This window comes from Schistocerca gregaria, chromosome 2, assembly GCF_023897955.1.
Source record: "Schistocerca gregaria isolate iqSchGreg1 chromosome 2, iqSchGreg1.2, whole genome shotgun sequence".
NCBI classification, from domain to species: domain Eukaryota; kingdom Metazoa; phylum Arthropoda; class Insecta; order Orthoptera; family Acrididae; genus Schistocerca; species Schistocerca gregaria.
In genome coordinates, this window is record NC_064921.1 from 215,849,233 (window position 1) to 215,870,110 (window position 20,878).

At 41.6% G+C, this 20,878-nt stretch overlaps 1 protein-coding gene across 1 annotated transcript in view; it reads left to right on the top strand.

Moving 5' to 3' along the window:
* The window catches only part of LOC126335707 (Down syndrome cell adhesion molecule-like protein 1 homolog), a 371,152-nt gene that overhangs the window by 200,592 nt on the left and 149,682 nt on the right, over window positions 1-20,878 (top strand). Inside the window, exon 8 of the mRNA XM_049999164.1 lies at window positions 10,524-10,695. Within this exon, the coding sequence (XP_049855121.1) occupies window positions 10,524-10,695 (172 nt within the window). The remainder of the gene's footprint in view (window positions 1-10,523; window positions 10,696-20,878) is intronic.

The following is a 20,878-nucleotide window of genomic DNA, read 5'->3' on the forward strand; positions in this document are numbered from 1 at the left end:
AGTACCTGACCCTGTCACAAAACCTGCTTGTTTGCAGATATCTGAGACTGCAGGAATTTAGGCATTGTGTCATTACATATAGGAGGTCTTCATTAGTATGCTATATTAATACTATGGTACGATAGTTGGACCAGTCCCTAACAGATCCTTTTTTGTGCCAAGGAACTAGAATAAATTTAGTCCAGTCTGTAGGCTGTTCACCATTACATATTATGAGGTGTATCTAGATAGAACAGCTTGCACATGCCATATTAGATTCAGATACTCTGAGGTGGACAGAAGAACTGTGACCATGCAAAAATGAGTGACACACAAATATATGTGTCATTGCACTACTATACTTAACTTAAGTTGTAAAGTAACTTGTTCGATGTGCTTGCAGACAGATACAAGTAAGCAATGGCCTGTCGAGGCATGCGTTACTGAATATAATGTAGACAAGTCTTTGTCCATCCTGGGAACTATACTCTCATTCACTGTACTAAATGCTTGTCCTAATGCAAAGGCCATAGACAACTCCACTTGTAGATGAAGTCTCACAGTTTGATCTCCACTACAAACTGTATCTACAAGCAGCAACTCAAAAAGGTGAAATCTTCAATGTTAGACTTGTCATAAGCAAACATTGAACATGAACCATCCATTTCTGCCTGTGGCCACTGCTTATCACAGTGCAGTAGTCCAGCAGCACAGAGATTGCTGATCTGGTCATTGCTGATCTGGTCATGCTTCTGGTTTGCTGATCTGGTCATGCTTTTGGTTAATGGCAAACTTTGAACTGCTGCCCATGGCACCAGTCAGGAAATGTCTCAGTGCACCAGCTCCAGTTGCATCCATTGGCTAGCACACAACAATCCCCCCCCCCCCCCCCCCCCAAAAAAAACCTCCTGACAATCATCCTGTAGTTTCAGTTGCTGCTATGGGGTGGGGGGGGGGGGGGGGGGTGAGGTGTGGATATGCAGTAAGTGATGAGGAAATGGAGCCGAGTATGTAGCTGGTGCCATGTCCCTGCTTGTGTCCCATCATTCACTTGCAACTGAAACGAGGTGGAAGGCACATTATTCCAACTGCCAAAGGAGCACAAACTTCACGAAGTTGACTCACAATGGCATCATGAGGTGGAATGGCAGCCCATTAGCAGGCTGCAGTATGGAGTGGACCATGGACTGGCTGGGGCATTGGGCCCAGGTCCATGTGTTCAGGACTTGATAGTGCCGACACTGGACCCCCATGTCGCTGGATGGAGGGCATGCTGCATCATCCAGGCACACAATGAATCTGTAAACAAAGACTTGGTGGCAGGATCACACAAATTACAAGGCTGAAGTTCGTTCCAATGCCGCAATGTGAACCTCCTGGACTCTGTACAAGAAACATGGATCTACCTAATGATTTTACAATACTGTCAAGTTCCCAGCTCTTCCATCTGCCATACAATCTAAAAGAAATTGTTGATTATCTTTATGCATTGCCTGAGTGGTGACTAGGCACTGGCCGCTGAGATGGGTGCAGCAGGTGAAGCAGTGTGTGGTGGCAGCAACCATGGAGCAACTCCACTGGCAAAGGACCATTGCAGGCCTGGGAGTGATGAAACAAGAGGAAGACCAGCAAAGCTCATTCCCATGTATGGTAGTGCATAGCTTGTCCATCTGCTATTTGAAAGTGCACATGAAGTGCTCTGATTCTCCATTTGACTGGAGGTGCAAATGCACACTGATAATGTGACAAATACCACTGATTGCACACATGTCCTCAGAATCTGCCAAGGTCCACTGTCAGTCACTAGCAACTCTGTAAGGCCTCCAATGCAAAATATGGACTACAGAGAATTGGATTGTGCCACATTTCAGTATTGAATTCATGGGCACAACAAAAGGAAACTTGCTATATGTATTGATGACAATCAGACAATGAATGTTCCAACCATGCTGGATTAGCCGAGTGGTCTAGGGCGCTTCAGTCATGGACTGTGCAGCTGTTCCCGGCCGAGGTTCAAGTCCTCCCTCAGGCATGGGTGTGTGTGTCTGTCCTTAGGATAAATATATTAAAAACAAAGATTACAAGACTTACCAAGCGGGAAAGCGCCGGTAGACAGGCACAATAAAATAACACACAAAGACACACACAAAATTTCGAGCTTTTGCAGCCGGCGGTTGCTTTGTCAGGAAAGAGGGAAGGAGAAGGAAAGATGAAAGGATGTGGGTTTTAAGGGAGAGGGTAAGGAGTCATTCCAATCCCGGGAGCAGAAAGACTTACCTTAGGGGGAAAAAAGAATAGGTACATAGTCGCGCGCGCACACACACACACACACACACACACACACACACACACACACACACACACACACACACACACACACATATCCATCCATACATATACAGACACAAGCAGACATACTTAAAGGCAAAGAGTTTGGGCAGAGATGTCAGTTGAGGCGGAAGTGCACAGGCAAAGATGATGTTGAATGACAGGTGAGGTATGAGTGGTGGCAACTTGAAATTAGCGGAGATTGAGGCCTGGTGGATAACGAGAAGAGAGGATATATTGAAGGGCAAGTTCCCATCTCCAGAGTTCGGATAGACTGGTGTTGGTGGTAAGTGTCCAGATAACCCGGACAGTCTAACACTGTGCCAAGATGTGCTGGCCATGCACCAAGGCATGTTTAGCCACAGGGTGATCCTCATTACCAACAAACACTGACTGCCTGTGTCCATTCATGCGAATGGACAGTTTGTTGCCGGTCATTCCCACATAGAAAGTGTCACAGTGTAAGCAGGTCAGTTGGTAAATCACGTGGGTGCTTTTACACGGGTTACAGGACTGAAGTAGGCGTTAGTGGGAGGGTGCATACGACAGGTTTTACACCGGGGACGGTAACAAGGGTAGGAGCCAGAGGGTAGGGAAGATGATTTGGGGATTTCATAGGGATGAACCAAGAGGTTACAAAGGTTAGGTGGACAGCGGAAAGACACTCTTGGTGGAGTGGGGAGGATTTCATGAAGGATGGATCTCATTTCGGGGGAAGGATTTTAGGAAGTTGTATCCCTGCTGGAGAGCCACATTCAGAGTCTGATCCAGTCCCAGGAAGTATCCTGTCACAAGTGGGGCACTTTTGGGGTTCTTCTGTGAGAGGTTCTGGGTTTGAGGGGATGAGGAAGTGGCTCTGGTTATTTGCTTCTGTACCAGGCCGGGAGGGTAGTTGCGGGATACAAAAGCTGTTTTCAGGTTGTTGGTGTAATGGTTCAGGGATTCAGGACTGGAGCAGATTCATTTGCCATGAAGGCCTAGGCTGTAGGGAAGGGACCGTTTGATATGGAATGGGTGGCAGCTCCCATAATGGAGGTACTGTTGCTTGTTGGTGGGTTTGATGTGGACGGATGTGTCAAGCTGGCCATTGGACAGATGGAGGTCAACGTCAAGGAAAGTGGCTTGGGATTTGGAGTAGGACCAGGTGAATCTGATGGAACCAAAGGAGTTGAGGTTGGAGAGGAAATTCTGGAGTTGTTCTTCACTGTGAGTCCAGATCATGAAGACGTCATCAATAAATCTGTACCAAACTTTGGGTTGGCAGGCTTGGGTGACAAAGAAGGCTTCCTCTAAGCAACCCATAAATAGGTTGGCATACGAGGGGGCCATCCTGGTACCCATGGCTGTTCCCTTTAATTGTTGGTATGTCTGGCCTTCAAAAGTGAAGAAGTTGTGGGTCAGGATAAAGCTGGCTAAGGTGACGAGGAAAGAGGTTTTAGGTAAGGTGGCAGGTGATCGGCGTGAAAGGAAGTGCTCCAATGCAGCTAGGCCCTGGACGTGCGGGATATTTGTGTATAGGGAAATGGCACCAATGGTTACAAGGATGTTTTCTGGGGGTAACAGACTGGGTAAGGATTCCAGGCGTTCGAGAAAGCGGTTGGTGTCTTTGATGAAGGATGGGAGACTGCATGTAATGGGTTGAAGGTGTTGATCTAAGTAGGCAGAGATACGTTCTGTGGGGGCTTGGTAACCAGCTACAATGGGGCAGCCGGGATGTTTGGGTTTGTGAATTTTAGGAAGTAGGTAGAAGGTAAGAGTGCGAGTTGTCGGTGGGGTCAGGAGTTTGATGGAGTCAGGTGAAAGGTTTTGTAGGGGGCCTAAGGTTATGAGGATTCCTTGAAGCTCTGCCTGAAAATCAGGAATGGGATTACCTTGGCAAACTTTGTATGTAGAGTTGTCTGAAAGCTGACGCAGTCCCTCAGCCACATACTCCTGACGATCAAGTACCATGGTTGTGGAACCCTTGTCAACCGGAAGAATGATGATGGATCGGTCAGCTTTCAGATCACAGATATCCTGGGCTTCGGCTGTGGTGATGTTGGGAGTAGGATTAAGGTTTTTCAAGAAAGATTGAGAGGCAAGGCTGGAAGTGAGAAATTCTGGGAAGGTTTGGAGAGGGTGATTTTGAGGAAGAGGAGGTGGGTCTCACTGTGATGGAGGACGGAACTGTTGCAGGCAGGGTTCAATTTGGATAGTGTCTTGGGGAGTTGGATCATTAGGAGTGGGATCAGGATTGTTTTTCTTCGTGGCAAAGTGATATTTCCAGCAGAGACTACGAGTGTAGGACAGTAAATCTTTGACAAGGGCAGTTTGGTTGAATCTGGGAGTGGGGCTGAAGGTGAGGCCTTTGGATAGGACAGAGGTTTCGGATTGGGAGAGAGGTTTGGAGGAAAGGTTAACTACTGAATTGGGGTGTAGTGGTTCCAGATTGTGTTGACTAGAATTTTGAGGTGTTTTGGGGAGTGGAGCTGGAAGTGGAAGATTGAGTACATGGGAGAGACTGGGTCTGTGTGCAATGAGAGGAGGTTGAGGTTTGTTGGAAAGGTTGTGGAGGGTGAGTGAGTTGCCTTTCCGGAGGTGGGAAACCAGGAGATTGGATAATTTTTTGAGGTGGAGGGTGGCATGCTGTTCTAATTTGCGGTTGGCCAGTAGGAGGATGCTATGAACAGTCGGTGTGGATGTCCTGTAACCCGGAAGGTGTACACGATCAAAGGCAGAGCCACATGTGAAAGCACCCACGTGATTTACCAACTGACCTGCTATCACTGTGACGCTTTCTATGTGGGAATGACCGGCAACAAACTGTCCATTCACATGAATGGACACAGGCAGACAGTGTTTGTTGGTAATGAGGATCACCCTGTGGCTAAACATGCCTTGGTGCATGGCCAGCACATCTTGGCACAGTGTTAGACTGTCCGGGTTATCTGGACACTTACCACCAACACCAATCTATCCAAACTCTGGAGATGGGAACTTGCCCTTCAATATATCCTCTCTTCTCGTTATCCACCAGGCTTCAATCTCCGCTAATTTCAAGTTGCCACCACTCGTACCTCACCTGTCATTCAACATCATCTTTGCCTGTGCACTTCCGCCTCAACTGACATCTCTGCCCAAACTCTTTGCCTTTAAATATGTCTGCTTGTGTCTGTATATGTATGGATGGATATGTGTGTGTGTGTGTGCGTGTGTGTGCATGAGTGTATACCTATCCTTTTTTTCCCACTAAGGTAAGTCTTTCCACTCCCGGAATTGGAATGACTCCTTACCCTCTCCCTTAAAACCCACATCCTTTCATGTTTCCTTCTCCTTCCCTCTTTCCTGACGAAGCAACCGCTGGTTGCGAAAGCTCGAAATTTTGTGTGTGTTATTTTATTGTACCTGTCTACCGCGCTTTCCCACTTAGTAAGTCTTGGAATCTTTATTTATAATATAATTTTCCCATGTGGAAGTTTCTTTCTATTTTATTTATGTCCTTAGGATAATTTAGATTAAGTAGTGTGTAAGCTTTAGCACTGATGACCTTAGCAGTTAAGACCCATAAGATTTCACACACATTTGAACATTTTTTGAATGTTACAGTATGGTCTAGCAAAGTCTAAATGAACATTCTGCCAAGACACTTCTGGTTTTGGCCAATAAAAAAATTGTTGAGGAGGGGCTGCCTGTTGCTTCCACAAGCATGGCATTATGCTGTCATCTGTTCTATTTGAGCATCCATGGCAAACCAAGTGCAGTGTTCGTGAGCTAATTGTTTTGTGCACTACATGTCCCAGTAACCTTGGTGCATGAAGCTCTGCTCATGTCTCTGGAGAGTTTTTGGGATCACCACATGTGATTGTTCTGATGCAGTACATAATAAAATAGCACCTTGAAGCACTGACAAGTCATGCCGACGTGCAAAGTATCAGCAGATCACTGGGCTAATTATTTGTTTCATTGAGTGAGGCCAACCCGTGTGGACATAGCACAACAAAATCTGCAAGTTAGGGTCCACTGCTGTTGCCTGGGTGACATTCTGGTGATCTAGGGGAGCTGGTCCAGAGCATCTAACTGCTATGTATCACAGTGACAACATCATGCTTCTGATTTTTCAGAGTGTACATCTGGTCTGACAGAAAGATGCAAGAGAACGTTTGAATTGGCATACTTGGATATGGGCCGGTACTGATAATGCAAGAGAATAAGAGCCCATGACTGCAATTTTTGTGCAGTGTGGTTTGGTATAGATTTTTCCAGATTGAAAAGTAGCTGCAGTGGTTTGTGCTCAATGACTAAGTAGAATTTCGTTCTTTGCAGGTGCTGGTGAAATTTAGTCACTCCATATATGATTGCAAAAGCCTTCTTCTCTCTATATGAATAATCGGACTGAGCCTTGTTGAGAATTTGGAGGCAAAAGCTATTGGTCTGCCTGCAGAATGAATTCTGTGTGAAAGTATGAGGATGCATTTGTGGCCAAGACAACTGGTTTGCCAGAATTTAAATGGACCAGACAATGATCATTGAACAAAGTGTGTTTCAATTTCTGAAATGCAATGTCACATTTGTGGGAGCATGCAAAAGGTACATGCTTGCACTGAAAACGATGTAAGGGCACTGTCATTTGAGCTGCACTAGGAATGAAGCAAATGTAGTAGGTCAGCTCCCTAGTACTGATTGCAGTTCAAAGAGATTTCTTGGAGGTTTGAGATCACGAATAGCCTGCAAGTGTGACTGCATCAGATGAATATGTTGGGAACTGATCATAAGACATAAGTATTCAAGTTCTGTCTGGAAGAACACACACTTGTCTTCATTAGATTTGAGGCCTGCCTCTGACAACACTTTGAACTGTGTAATCAAATTACTGAGGTGCTCTCCTGGTGTGTGGCCTGATACCATTACATCTTCCAAGTATTTTATACATGAAGGCAGAGATGCAGCTAATTGTTCCAGATAGCACTAAACGATCACTGGTGCTGATGCACTACAAAAGGAAAATGAAGAAATTTGTAGAGTTCCATGTGTGTTAACCACAGACACTTCCTGTGACTGTTAATCTAATGTAATCTGTAGGTACACATCACACAAATTGATCTTGGACAAGTAGCAACTGGCTCCTAAGTACTCCATAAGCTCATCATGACAGTGGGAAGGAATCAACTACTATCGAGGTTTCACTGTTGCCTTAAAGTCTGTGCAGATTTTCAATTTTCCTGGAGGTTTCTTCAAGAAAACTGATTGAGATGCCAACAAACTGGCTATGATGGCTGCAAAGACACCTTTTTCCTACCACTGTGCAAATTCTTTTGCAACATATTTACAGAGGATGTGTGTTACCACACAAGCTCTGCAAAAGTGAGGCTGTGCATTGTCTTTGATTATAACAGGAGCAACAAAAATGGTAGCTTTACCTAAGCCCTCAACAAAAAAGTCTTTAAATTTACCACACAACTGAGCAACACTGTCTCTAGAGTCAGATGAAGTAACTGCTAGCACATTGTCTACAGTAAGCAAGCCAAACAAATCAAGGCCAAAACATGTTAGCACTGTCCCATGAATGAAAAACTTGGAATGACAAACTCTTTTGCAAATTTTGATTGATGGCAGGAAGGCTACAAAATCCTAATACTGGAATATCCTGTCCATTACACCCTGCCAGTGTGGTAGTTGTTCACTTCTGTAACATGTGTTTTCTAAGGAGCTCATAAGTAGTGCAATTTAGTAATGACACTGAAGCACCTGTGTCTAACTGAAACTGAACACTTTGGCGAGCAATAATGATATCCACTAAAAGTTTACTGAAGTGGCATTGCACTGAAGAAACTAATGATTGTTTGTATTGCACAGTTTCTATGTTATGTCCTACACTAGCATCACAGCACTGCTCATAATGAACAACATGCACTTGCATGTGTAGCAACATTGTGGATAATGCTGGGAAAGGGTATTACAGACAGATAGGTTGTTATTCACACAAAATTCCAGTGACTGCTCTCCACATTCGCTCCTCACACCTAAGTGGTAAAGTCCAGTCCCACAGGTCTAATGTGTCCATTATCTATAGTCTCACCAATCTTTGGGATAAAATCACCCTGAATGGTTAATATTTCCTTTAAGGTATCTTTCTGGTGGTGTGTTCTAACAGCTCATAAAATTCATTGAGTTCTATTCCCAATAAAGCTGTAGTGGGAGAATAAACCTGAATGATGCTGATAATGCAAGGAGAAGCTTTCGTTTTAATGGAAATTATTCTGTCACAAATGGGTTAATAAACAATGACAGCATTACCAAGGCTCTTGGGAATCACTACAGTGATACCATTTCTACTCACCTCCTCAGTTCCAGAAAAATACACTATATTCTTTGCCTTGAATCACAAAGTTACCACATTCTTTCCAGTATGTCTTGCTAAGTCCAAATACATGTAGATCTTGAAGGCAATTTCTCTCCCCATGGTAGCAAACTTTTGTGTCTACAAGAGGCCTCACATATTCCCAGTTATTATGCTCTTAATTATTCACAAGGATGGGTTAGATTGGTCTGTGCATTCTGAGGCTCCCCTCAACCCTGTTGCCCTCAGAGATCCAACTTGGGGCTTGTTCCAGAATCTAATTTAAGACTGAGTAAATCCATGAGGTTGTCATGGGAAAATAATAGTGCTGATTTCCCATTGCCTTCCATTGTTTTATTTAGGACATCCTGAACATGAAGTGAGATACTTTTTGTATTCACTCCCCTGAAGCACAGACTATTGACACCTTACTGAAGTCCTCCTTCTCTGCTGCAGGTGCTGTTAATCTCTTCACCATAAACCTGGCAAGAGGCTATATGTCAAGGTGCTACTATCTGGAGCCCGATCAGGCCTGGTTGTTTCAACAATATTAATACTCCTAGCAGTCCTCCTTCCTCATTACTTGAGATATGAGGCTTATGACCAGTAATAGCAGAGTTATGTCATAACACTGTGTAAATATGCAATATGTTTTAAGGTATTGATTTGCTTGTACTAAAGATTAGCCATGAGACAAACAGTAGTTCTAGAGACTAAACTGGTATTTCAGGTCACCTCACACAATGTTACTGTAAAGAAAAATCTATTAATCAAAGCATTAAATATTATAATTGTATATAATGTTCATTGTATACAATGTAAGACACACTGTGTCTTCTAGTAACTGGTATATATTATATTACTATTGAGTTGAGCCTCTATGGAGTGCGTGGTAACAACCAAATTCATTTTAGTTTTTAGGTTTTGTTCTTGTCTCAGCTTTGGCTTCCTGCCAGTATCTTCTGAGCCCATGAAGAAGTGCCTGTTTATGCTATTTGAATAATGGTCCTCTCCATCTTTTGGATGTTGATGCCATTTTAAAACCTTGGTAGTTGTTCACCAATCTTCTAAATTTGACACACTGTATCTTCTAGTTACTGGTATATATTATATTACTATCAAGTTGAGCCTCTATGGACTGTGTGGTAACAACCAAATTCATTTTAGTGTTTAGGTCTTGTTTTTGTTTCAGCTTTGAGATCCCACCGGTATCTTCTGTGCCAACCAAGAAGTGGGTGTTTATGCTATTCGATAATGGTCCTCTCTGTCTTTTGGACATTGATGCCATTTTAAAACATTGGTAGTTGTTCACCAATCTTCTAAATTTGTTCTGTCAGGAATTTCTCTTTCTGAGATACCAATCTGCCTAAGATCTTTTTCACATTCTTGGCCTTCTTTTCTTAGATTGGACGAAAATCGATATTCTTTTAGTTAGTCAGTCACTGTCCATCCTCGTGATATGACCGTAAAATAACAATCGTCTCTTTTGAATGGACGCTGTGATAGGTTCTGTCTTGCTGTACAAGTCCTCATTTGCTCTCATTCGCCATTATCCATCAACCCATCTATTACCTAGGATTTTCCTTAATATATTACTGGTATATTATTACTAAAGCATGAAAAAATAAAAATTGTATCCACTTAATTTTCTCAGAAAGTAGACAAGTTTCTATAAATAGTTTCAGAACGTTCAGTGTAGAAAGAGGATGAAATATAAATCCCATAAATGATATTACAGATGTTTAAAACACTAAATCAAGAGAAGTATTTTTCATACCACCAGATTTTGCTCCCATAAAAAAGAAATTAAGATAGATACAGTAACATTTTGCTACTCTCTTATATGTAGTACTAAATCAGAGAATTGTATTCAATTAAATAATTATTTTAATTCTTACAGTGCCTCCCACATGGTTACATGAGCCTGAAGATATTAATGTGCTAATGGGTGATACTTTATTAATACCCTGTGCTGCTGATGGGTCACCAAAGCCAGTAATATTATGGAGAAAAGAATCAGATAACTCAGAGTCTTCATCCCAGAATCACATTTTTCAGGCAGCAAATTATAAGTGAGTAAAGCATATAAACAGCTTCAACTATTTACTGTGAAGAGAAAACAACTTTGCTGGATATATTATGAGATACAAATGACAGTATTTTTCCTACCTGTGTCTCTCCAAAACATGAGACAATAGTCAACTGGCTGGTTTTAGTCTTGTAAAATGATATGTCATTGAGTGTTTCTATTTTATTAACTCTAAATTGCATTTATTGAAATATTTTAGTAATTTTTTTATATGGTATACTTTTGCCTCGCCATTTCTATATCTCATTTCTTTATGTCATTGATGTTCAGTACTTAACTGTATTGGATAAAACCATACAGTATCAGATGAATTTGTCTTTAGTTATTCCTTTATCAAGGGTCTATGAATTGAAGTTTTTTTTTTTAGAAATTACTGAATTTCAAAATTTGGGCATAGAACCAGCCTGCTTTTGGTTTGTTATTCACTGGTTTTTCATGATTTCAAAATTATCCAAATGTTAATGGCAAGAATGAAATTACATAAATCTGTAGCATACAAAGTTTGACATACAGTATCTAAAGTAGAGTAAATAAGATGAAGAATATAACATAGTATACATGGAGAAGACTGTCTACCAGTACAGTACAAACTAGTAAATCCACTTTTTATAAATATATTGCAATATATATTGTAATGATCTTGAAATATCTGTTCTTTGATAGAGGACAACACTCATCACATGTGTAGCATGATTACAAATGGAAGCAGTTTGGACAGCACCAATGGTAACAACAACAATACATTTGGCTTTCCCATCAAGATATAAGAAGTGTGATACACAGTAGAATATTAAAAAGTTCAGGGTATTTCTAAGTATGGGCTACACTTAATAAGCCATAATTCCGAAGTCACAGAAATTGAATATATACACCTAAATGGGTACCAGTTAGTATTTCATTACTGTAGGCACAATAATAGGAAAGGGGAAATAAAAATATAAGCTCCTTCTCCAGGCTCTGAAGGCCCACAGGATGTTGACCAGCCATCGTGTCAACCTCTACCATTTGGCATCATGCGGATGTGATAGAATAGAGTATGTCCTGGGCCATAGACCTAAATCAGTAATTCACTCAACAGCCTTTTGATTGCTGTACATCAGGAACACACTGTGTTTGTTACATGATCCTAGAGTCTAAATGTCACTTAATGGAATGGAAAGTGAAGGGAGAGGCGTGTTTATAGCAATAAGAAGTGCAATAGTATCGAAGGAAATTGACGGATATCTGAAATGTGAAATAATTTGGGTGAACGTCATGGTTAAAGCAGGCTCAGACATGGTAATTGGATGTCTCTATAGGCCCCCTAGCTCAGCAGCTGTTGTGGCTGAGCACCTGTAGGATAATTTGGAAAGTATTTTGAGAAGATTTCCCCACCATGTTATAGTTCTGGGTCGAGATTTTAATTTGCCGGATATAGACTGGGAGACTCAAACGTTCATAACGGGTGACAGGGACAAGAATCCAGTGAAATTTTTTAAGTGCTTTATCTGAAAACTACCTTGAGCAGTTAAACAGAGAACCAACTCATGGCAATAACATATTAGACCTTCTGGTGACAAACAGACCCAATCTATTTGAAACAGTTAACACAGAACAGGGAATCAGCGATCATAAACTGGTTACTGCATCAATGATTTCAGCTGTAAATAGATATATTAAAAAAGGTAGGAAGATTTTCCTGTTTAGAAAAAGTGACAAAAAGCAGATTTCAGAGTACCTGATGGCTCAACACAAAAGTTTTGTCTCAAGTACAGATAGTATTGAGGATCAGTGGACAAAGTTCAAAACCATCGTACAATATGTGTTAGATGAGTATGTGCCAAGCAAGATCGTGAGAGATGGAAAAGAGCCACCATGGTACAAAAACCGAGTTAGAAAACTGCTGCGGAAGCAAAGGGAACTTCACAGCAAACATAAACATAGCCAAAGCCTTGCAGACAAACAAAAATTATGCGAAGCGAAATGTAGTGTGAGGAGGGCTATACGAGAGGCTTTCAGTGAATTCGAAAGTAAAGTTCTATGTACTGACTTGGCAGAAAATCCTAAGAAATTTTGGTCTTATGTCAAAGCGGTAGGTGGATCAAAACAAAATGTCCAGGCACTCGGTGACAGAGGATGACAGACTGAAGGCCGAAATAGAGTAAATGTCTTTTTCCAAAGCTATTTCACAGAGTAAGACTGCACTGTAGTTCCTTCTCTAGATTGTCACACAGATGACAAAATGGTAGATATCAAAATAGACAACAGAGGGATAGAGAAACAATTAAAATCGCTCAAAAGAGGAAAGGCCACTGGACTTGATGGGATACCAGTTCAATTTTACACAGAGTACACGAAGGAACTTGCCCCCCTTCTTGCAGCGGTGTACCGTAGGTCTCTAGAAGAGCGTAGCATTCCAAAGGATTCTAAAAGGGCACAGGTCATCCCCATTTTCAAGAAGGGTCGTTGAACAGATGTGCATAACTATAGACCTGTATCTCTAACGTCTATCAGTTACAGAATTTTGGAACACATATTGTGTTTAAATATAATGATTTTTCTGGAGACTAGAAATCTACTCTGTAGGAATCAGCATGGGTTTCGAAAAAGATGATCGTGTGAAACCCAGCCCGTGCTATTCATCCACGAGACTCGGAGGGCCATAGACACGGGTTCCCAGGTAGCTGCCATGTTTCTTGACTTTTGCAAGGCGTTCGATACAGTTCCCCACAGTCGTTTAATGAACAAAGTAAGAGCATATGTACTATCAGACCAATTGTGTGATTGGATTGAAGATTTCCTTGATAACAGAACGCAGCATGTCATTCTCCATGATGAGAAGTCTTCCAAAGTAAGAGTGATTTCAGGTGTGCCCAGGGAGTGTCGTAGGACCGTTGCTGTTCACATTATACATAAATGACCTCGTGGATGACATCAGAAGTTCACTGAGGCTTTTTGCGTATTATGCTGTGGTATATCGAGTGGTTGTAACAATGAAAAATTGTACTGACATGCTGGAGGATCTGCAATGAATTCACGTGTGGTGCAGGGAATGGCAATTGAATCTCAATGTAGACAAGTGTAATGTGCTGCGAATACATTGAAAGAAAGATCCCTTATCATTTAGCTACAATATAGCTAGTTGGGAGCTCCAATGTTAGGCGCGTAATGGGGCCCCTTAGGGATACGGCGGCTAAGGAGGGGAAGAAATCCAGTGTGCACTCCGTGTGCATTCCGGGAGGAGTCATTCCTGATGTGGAAAGGGTCCTTTCGGATGCCATGAAGAGCACACTGTGCAGCCAGCTGCAGGTGGTGGCACATGTCGGCACTAATGACATGTGTCGCTTTGGATCTGAGGAAATTCTCTCTGGATTCCAGCGGCTATCTGATTTGGTGAAGGCTGCCGGTCTTGCTTACGAGATGAAGGCAGAGCTCACCATCTGCAGCATCGTTGACAGAACCGACTGCGGACCTTTGGTGCAGAGCCGGGTGGAGGGTCTGAATCAGAGGCTCAGACGGTTTTGCGACCATATTGGCTGCAGATTCCTTGACTTGCGCCATAGGGTGGTGGGGTTTCGGGTTCCGCTGAATAGGTCAGGAGTTCACTACACTCAGCTGGCGGCTACACGGGTAGCGGAGGCTGTGTGGCGTGGACTGGGCGGTTTTTTAGGTTAGAAGGCCTCGGGAAAGTGCGGGATGGGCTGCAATGTCAAAGGGTGCTTGGCAATTACAGGATGTGCTTGGATCAAGGAACAGTCGGAATTATAGTTGTAAATTGTTGTAGTTGCGCTGGAAAAGTCCCTGAGCTTCAAGCGCTAATAGAAAGCACAGAAGCTGATATCGTTATAGGTACAGAAAGCTGGCTAAAGCCTGAAATAAGTTCTGCAGAAATTTTTACGAAGTCTCAGACGGTGTTCAGGAAAGATAGATTAGGCAGAATTGGTGGTGGAGTGTTTGTGTCTGTCAGTAGTGGTTTTTCTTGTAGTGAAGTCGAAGTAGATACTCCGTGCGAATTGATGTGGGTGGAGGTTATACTTAACAGCCGAATTAAGTTAATAATTGGCTCCTTCTACCGACCCCCAGACTCTGATGATACAGTTGCGGAACAGTTCAGAGAAAGTTTGAGTCTCGTAACAAATAAATACCCCACTCATACGGTTATAGTTGGTGGGGACTTCAACCTACCCTCGGTATGTTGGCAAAAATACTTGTTCAAAACCGGTGGTAGGCAGAAAACGTCTTCCGAGATTGTCCTAAATGCATTCTCCGAAAATTATTTCGAGCAGTTAGTCCACGAACCCACGCGAATTGTAAATGGTTGCGAAAACACACTTGACCTCTTGGCCACAAACAATCCAGAGCTGATAGAGAGCATCATGACTGATACAGGGATTAGTGATCACAAGGTCATTGTAGCTAGGCTCAATACCATTTCTTCCAAACCCATCAGAAACAAACGCAAAATAATTTTATTTAAAAAAGTGGATAAAGTGCCACTAGAAGCCTTCCTAAAAGACAATTTCCATTCCTTCCGAACTGACTATGCGAATATAGACGAGATGTGGCTCAAATTCAAAGATATAGTAGCAACAGCAATTGAGAGATTCATACCTCATAAATTGCTAAGAGATGGAACGGATCCCCCGTGGTACACAAAAAAGGTCCGAACGCTGTTGCAGAGGCAACGGAAAAAGCATGCGAAGTTCAGAAGAACGCGAAATCCCGAAGATGGGGTAAAATTTACAGACGCGCGAAATTTGGCACATACTTCGATGCGAGATGCCTTTAATAGGTTCCACAACGAAACATTGTCTCGAAATTTGGTAGAAAATCCGAAGAAATTCTGGTCGTATGTAAAGTACACAAGCGGCAAGACACAGTCAATACCTTCGCTGCGCAGTGCTGATGGTACTGTTATCGACGACTGTGCTGCTAAAGCGGAGTTATTGAACACAGTTTTCCGAAATTCCTTCACCAGGGGAGACGAATGGAATATTCCAGAATTTGAAACACGAACATCTGCTAGCATGAGTTTCTTAGAAGTAGATACCTTAGGGGTTGCGAAGCAACTCAAATCGCTTGATACGGGCAAGTCTTCAGGTCCAGATTGTATACCGATTAGGTTCCTTTCAGATTACGCTGATACTATAGCTCCCTACTTAGCACTCCTATACAACCGCTCGCTCACCGATAGATCTGTACCTACAGATTGGAAAATTGCGCAGGTCGCACCAGTGTTCAAGAAGGGTAGTAGGAGTAATCCATTTAACTACAGACCTATATCATTGACGTCGGTTTGCAGTAGGGTTTTGGAGCAAATACCGTATTCAAACATTATGAACCACCTCGAAGGGAACGATCTATTGACACATAATCAGCATGGCTTCAGAAAACATCGCTCTTGTGCAACGCAGCTAGCTCTTTATTCGCACGAAATAATAGCCGCTATTGACAGGGGATCTCAAGTTGATTCCGTATTTCTAGATTTCCGGAAAGCTTTTGACACCATTCCTCACAAGCGACTTCTAATCAAGTTGCGGAGCTATGGGGTATCGTCTCAGTTGTGCGACTGGATTCGTGATTTCCTGTCAGGAAGGTCGCAGTTCGTAGTAATAGACGGCAAATCATCGAGTAAAACTGAAGTGATATCAGGTGTTCCCCAGGGAAGCGTCCTGGGACCTCTACTGTTCCTCATCTATGTAAATGACCTGGGTGACAATATGAGCAGTTCTCTTAGACTGTTCGCAGATGATGCTGTAATTTACCGTCTAGTAAGGTCATCCGAAGACCAGTATCAGCTGCAAAGCGATTTAGAAAAGATTGCTGTATGGTGTGGCAGGTGGCAGTTGACGCTAAATAACGAAAAGTGTGAGATGATCCACATGAGTTCCAAAAGAAATCCGTTGGAATTCGATTACTCGATAAATAGTACAATTCTCAAGGCTGTCAATTCAACTAAGTACCTGGGTGTTAAAATTACGAACAACTTCAGTTGGAAGGACCACATAGATAATATTGTCGGGAAGGCGAGCCAAAGGTTGCGTTTCATTGGCAGGACACTTAGAAGATGCAACAAGTCCACTAAAGAGACAGCTTACACTACACTCGTTCGTCCTCTGTTAGAATATTGCTGCGTGGTGTGGGATCCTTACCAGGTGGGATTGACGGAGGACATCGAAAGGGTGCAAAAAAGGGCAGCTCGTCTTGTATTATCACGTTATAGGGGAGAGAGTGTGGCAGATATGATACACGAGTTGGGATGGAAGTCATTACAGCATAGACGTTTTTCGTCGCGGCGAGACCTTTTTTCGAAATTTCAGTCACCAACTTTCTCTTCCGAATGCGAAAATATTTTGTTGAGCCCAACCTACATAGGTAGGAATGATCATCAAAATAAGATAAGAGAAATCAGAGCTCGAACAGAAAGGTTTAGGTGTTCGTTTTTCCCGCTCGCTGTTCGGGAGTGGAATAGTAGAGAGATAGTATGATTTTGGTTCGATGAACCCTCTGCCAAGCACTTAAATGTGAATTGCGGAGTAGTCATGTAGATGTAGATGTAGATGTAGCAGGTCAGCAACTGGAAGCAGTTAATTCCATAAATTATCTGGGATTACGCATTAAGAGTGATTTAAAATAGAATGACCGTATAAAGTTGATCGTCAGTAAAGCAGATGCCAGACTGAGATTCATTCGAAGAATCCTAAGGAAATGCAATCCAAAAACAAAGGAAGTAGGTTACAGCATCCTTGTTCACCAACTGCTTGAATAGTGCTCAGTGGTGTGGGATCCGTACCAGATAGGGTTGATAGAAGAGATAGAGAAGATCCAACGGAGAGCAGCACGCTTCGTTACAGGATCATTTAGTAATCGTGAAAGCGTTACCGAGGTGATAGATAAACTCCAGTGGAAGACTCTGCAGGAGAAATGCTCAGTAACTTGGTACAGGCTTTTGTTGAAGTTTCGAGAACATACCTTCACCGAGGAGTCAAGCAGTATATTGCTTCCTCTTACGTATATCTTGTGAAGAGACCATGAGGATAAAATCAGAGAGATTAGATCCCACACAGAGGCATATCGACAATCTTTCTTTCCACGAACAATACAAGACTGGAATAGAAGGGAGAACTGATAGAGGTACTCAATGTACTGTGCGCCACACACCATCAGGTGGCTTGCGGAGTAAGGATGTAGATGTAGATGTAGATGTAGATCACAAGTCAACATCGGAGCCAAGCAGATAATCTCAACATTAACTTATGGCAACCATGTTTTGGGATAGACATGGAGTCTTGTTAGTTGAGTTTGTGCAGCAATAGACAACTACAAAAGTAGCCACTTACTGTGCTACCCTGAAAAATCTTCAGTGTGTAATACAGAATAAGCATTGCGTCCTTCTGATGTCTGGAGTTTTGTTACTGCTGATAATGCCAGACCCCATTTTGCCATGCGTGCACAAAATCTGATCAGATCTTTTGGGTGGAAAAAACAGTCCACCCACTGTACAGACCAGATTTAGGGCCAAGAGATTTTCATTTATTCTGTTACTTGAATGAGATTCTCAGAGGCAAGCACTTTGCAACAGATAACAAGGTGAAAAAAGCGTTAAAGATTGGTTATCCTCACGGGTGGCAGATGTCTGTGACTTAGGGATATGAAAGACTGTAGAACATTATGACAAATGTTTAAACAAATATGGAAATTATATAGAAAAACAGAGTAACATGTAAGGAATTAAATAAAAACAGTTTTTGAGAAAATCTGTGATGGTTTAAGTTTTGTAAGAAATCAGACCTTACTTTCCAAATAACCCTCATATGCAGGAACAGAGCAAACCAACAAACAAATCTTATGGGGCATCATACTCAATGTTTCCCCATTTTGAATTTGGTCTTATTCCCAGGGAGTTATTTGTTAATATACGCTTCTACTTTCTACTGTTAAATAAGCATCAATCCATACAAGGTCTTTAACATCACACCATTACAGTTGCCACAGTAGAATTTTATGATCTACACAAACAAAGGCCTGAGCATGATGACAGAAAATGTCAACAGCGTGGTATTACTTGCTTATTTCTACTATAACTGAATTTGGGAGATACAATGTCCAGTCACATTAATGTGACCACCACCTGCCATATTTACTTGAGTATAAGACTATGCCCCTTCTCTAAGAGGCTCTTTGAGAAAACTTTTTATTTTTACAATATTCTGACTAATGTTAATTATAAACTGTTTTTACTGACAAAGCATCTACCAACAGGCTAAAATTATAATTATTTCAAACTTATGACATTTATTGACTGTCTACATTTTAATAATACTAGGTGAAGTAAAATAAACAAAAATAAATGGTTTACATTAATTTTAGACTGTTTTCTTTTCTAACTTTATTGCTTACTAACCCTGAATCTGTGTATCACTATTTCCTATAATCATCATTGTGTTTATCGTAATAGCACAGCTGTGAAGTTTATATCTTTGTTGTCACAAATATTTGGCTGTCTCTTGCGACTATGTTGTTAATATTGGGGTTGCCATTATGGGGGGGGGGGGGGGGGGCGTCCAAGAACACAGCAGAGCACCAGAGGTTTTTTTTTTTTTTTTTTTTTTTTTTTTCATACGTATCGTATTTCACTTCTATACTGATGTGAGAATGTTACAGTGTCTCTTGCCTCCAAACATATCACCTGCCTGCCACTAAGACATACTGTATCTTCCAGTTACTGGTATATTTCTGTGTAGAACTAGATGATACCCCCCCCCCCCCCCCCCTTTTCATTCCCACCATACGCCTTGGCAAGCATCAACAGTATTGAAGCAAGAAACATGGACATGTGCCACTGGCCTCTATCTGGACTTTTACTGCCTTTTGCAGAAATGGTTGAGTATTTGTCCAGTTTTAAAGTTAGTTTGATTTTGACTATGAATTGACTACGGTAAACTCCAGTTTAAACTTGGCAAGTGTTTGTAAAAAGTCAAAGTACATGGTATAGATTTCCATGGTTGGCAACACAAAATTTGCTACTCGTTTGCTGCTCCTTTCCCCAGAATCATCCTAGCTTTCAGCCATGTAGGAGTCACTGATCCCCTTCCAACCCTTCCATAATGCTGAGCAATAGTGAAAAATAAAGTGAAATGTATGGTAGTGTGCAAGTCATACACAACAACACCAACTAATACATAAGTAAAAGATTGCAATTATGATTCAGACCCATTCTTGAACTTGCACTCGTCCCATGATCTAGTGATGACTGTCTGTACTATCTCCATGATGGGCCTTGCCATTGTAATTTATTCTATTAACAGAATCTTCCATCGGTTCTTGGTAGAACAACATTATAATAAATGAAAAGCACCAGTTTGCTTTGTAGAACAAAAGCAAACTGGTGCTTTTCATTTATTGTAATTTATTCTGGTGATAACTGTTACAGTAAGTTTAATGTGGTTTATTTCCTTTGATACACATTTCATTCTGGATTAATTTTCTTTCTCATTTCAGCTGAATGTGACTGTCATGTTTTAAAGCTGATTAAAAGCTGACAATGTTTTTACCTTGTATTCTAATATGTGAATAGCAACTGAATTTTTCATTTGCAATCCACTTAGTAAATGATTACAGTCTCTCTCTTAACTAAATAAAAAATTGGTCTGGGTTCTAAGTCAACTAATGGTTTTTGAAGGACAACATTTCCATTTTTGAATGCTACTTTCACTTAAAAAGCACCATTAAAGCTTGTATACAGTATTTATACATGTAAGACAATATTTATTGCAAACTTGTTCAAATATAACAACAGTTTGTAAGATGACAGAATTTAATACTAACTCCTCCTGCATTTCATAAAATTGTAAAGTTTTAATCAGAGCAATAGACTGTTGTTGTGGCAAGTTCATAGCTTCTCACTTATCTATTTGCACTAGTGCCACACAGTTCAGTGTCACATGATTGTTTGAGCAATGTTGATACAATATGAAGCGCTTTGGCATATTGGGACATCTAGAGCCTGTTGGAATTTGAGTATCATTTGCCAAGTCCTGCCCTTCTGAATTCCTTAAAATAAATCTGCATGTGATCTCAGTAGCCAAAGCTTGAGCTTTGAATGTACGATGACCCCTATAAATGTAAGACTACTCCTATATACTCTACTAAACAATGTAAAAGTGTTGACTTCAGCAGTAATAGTT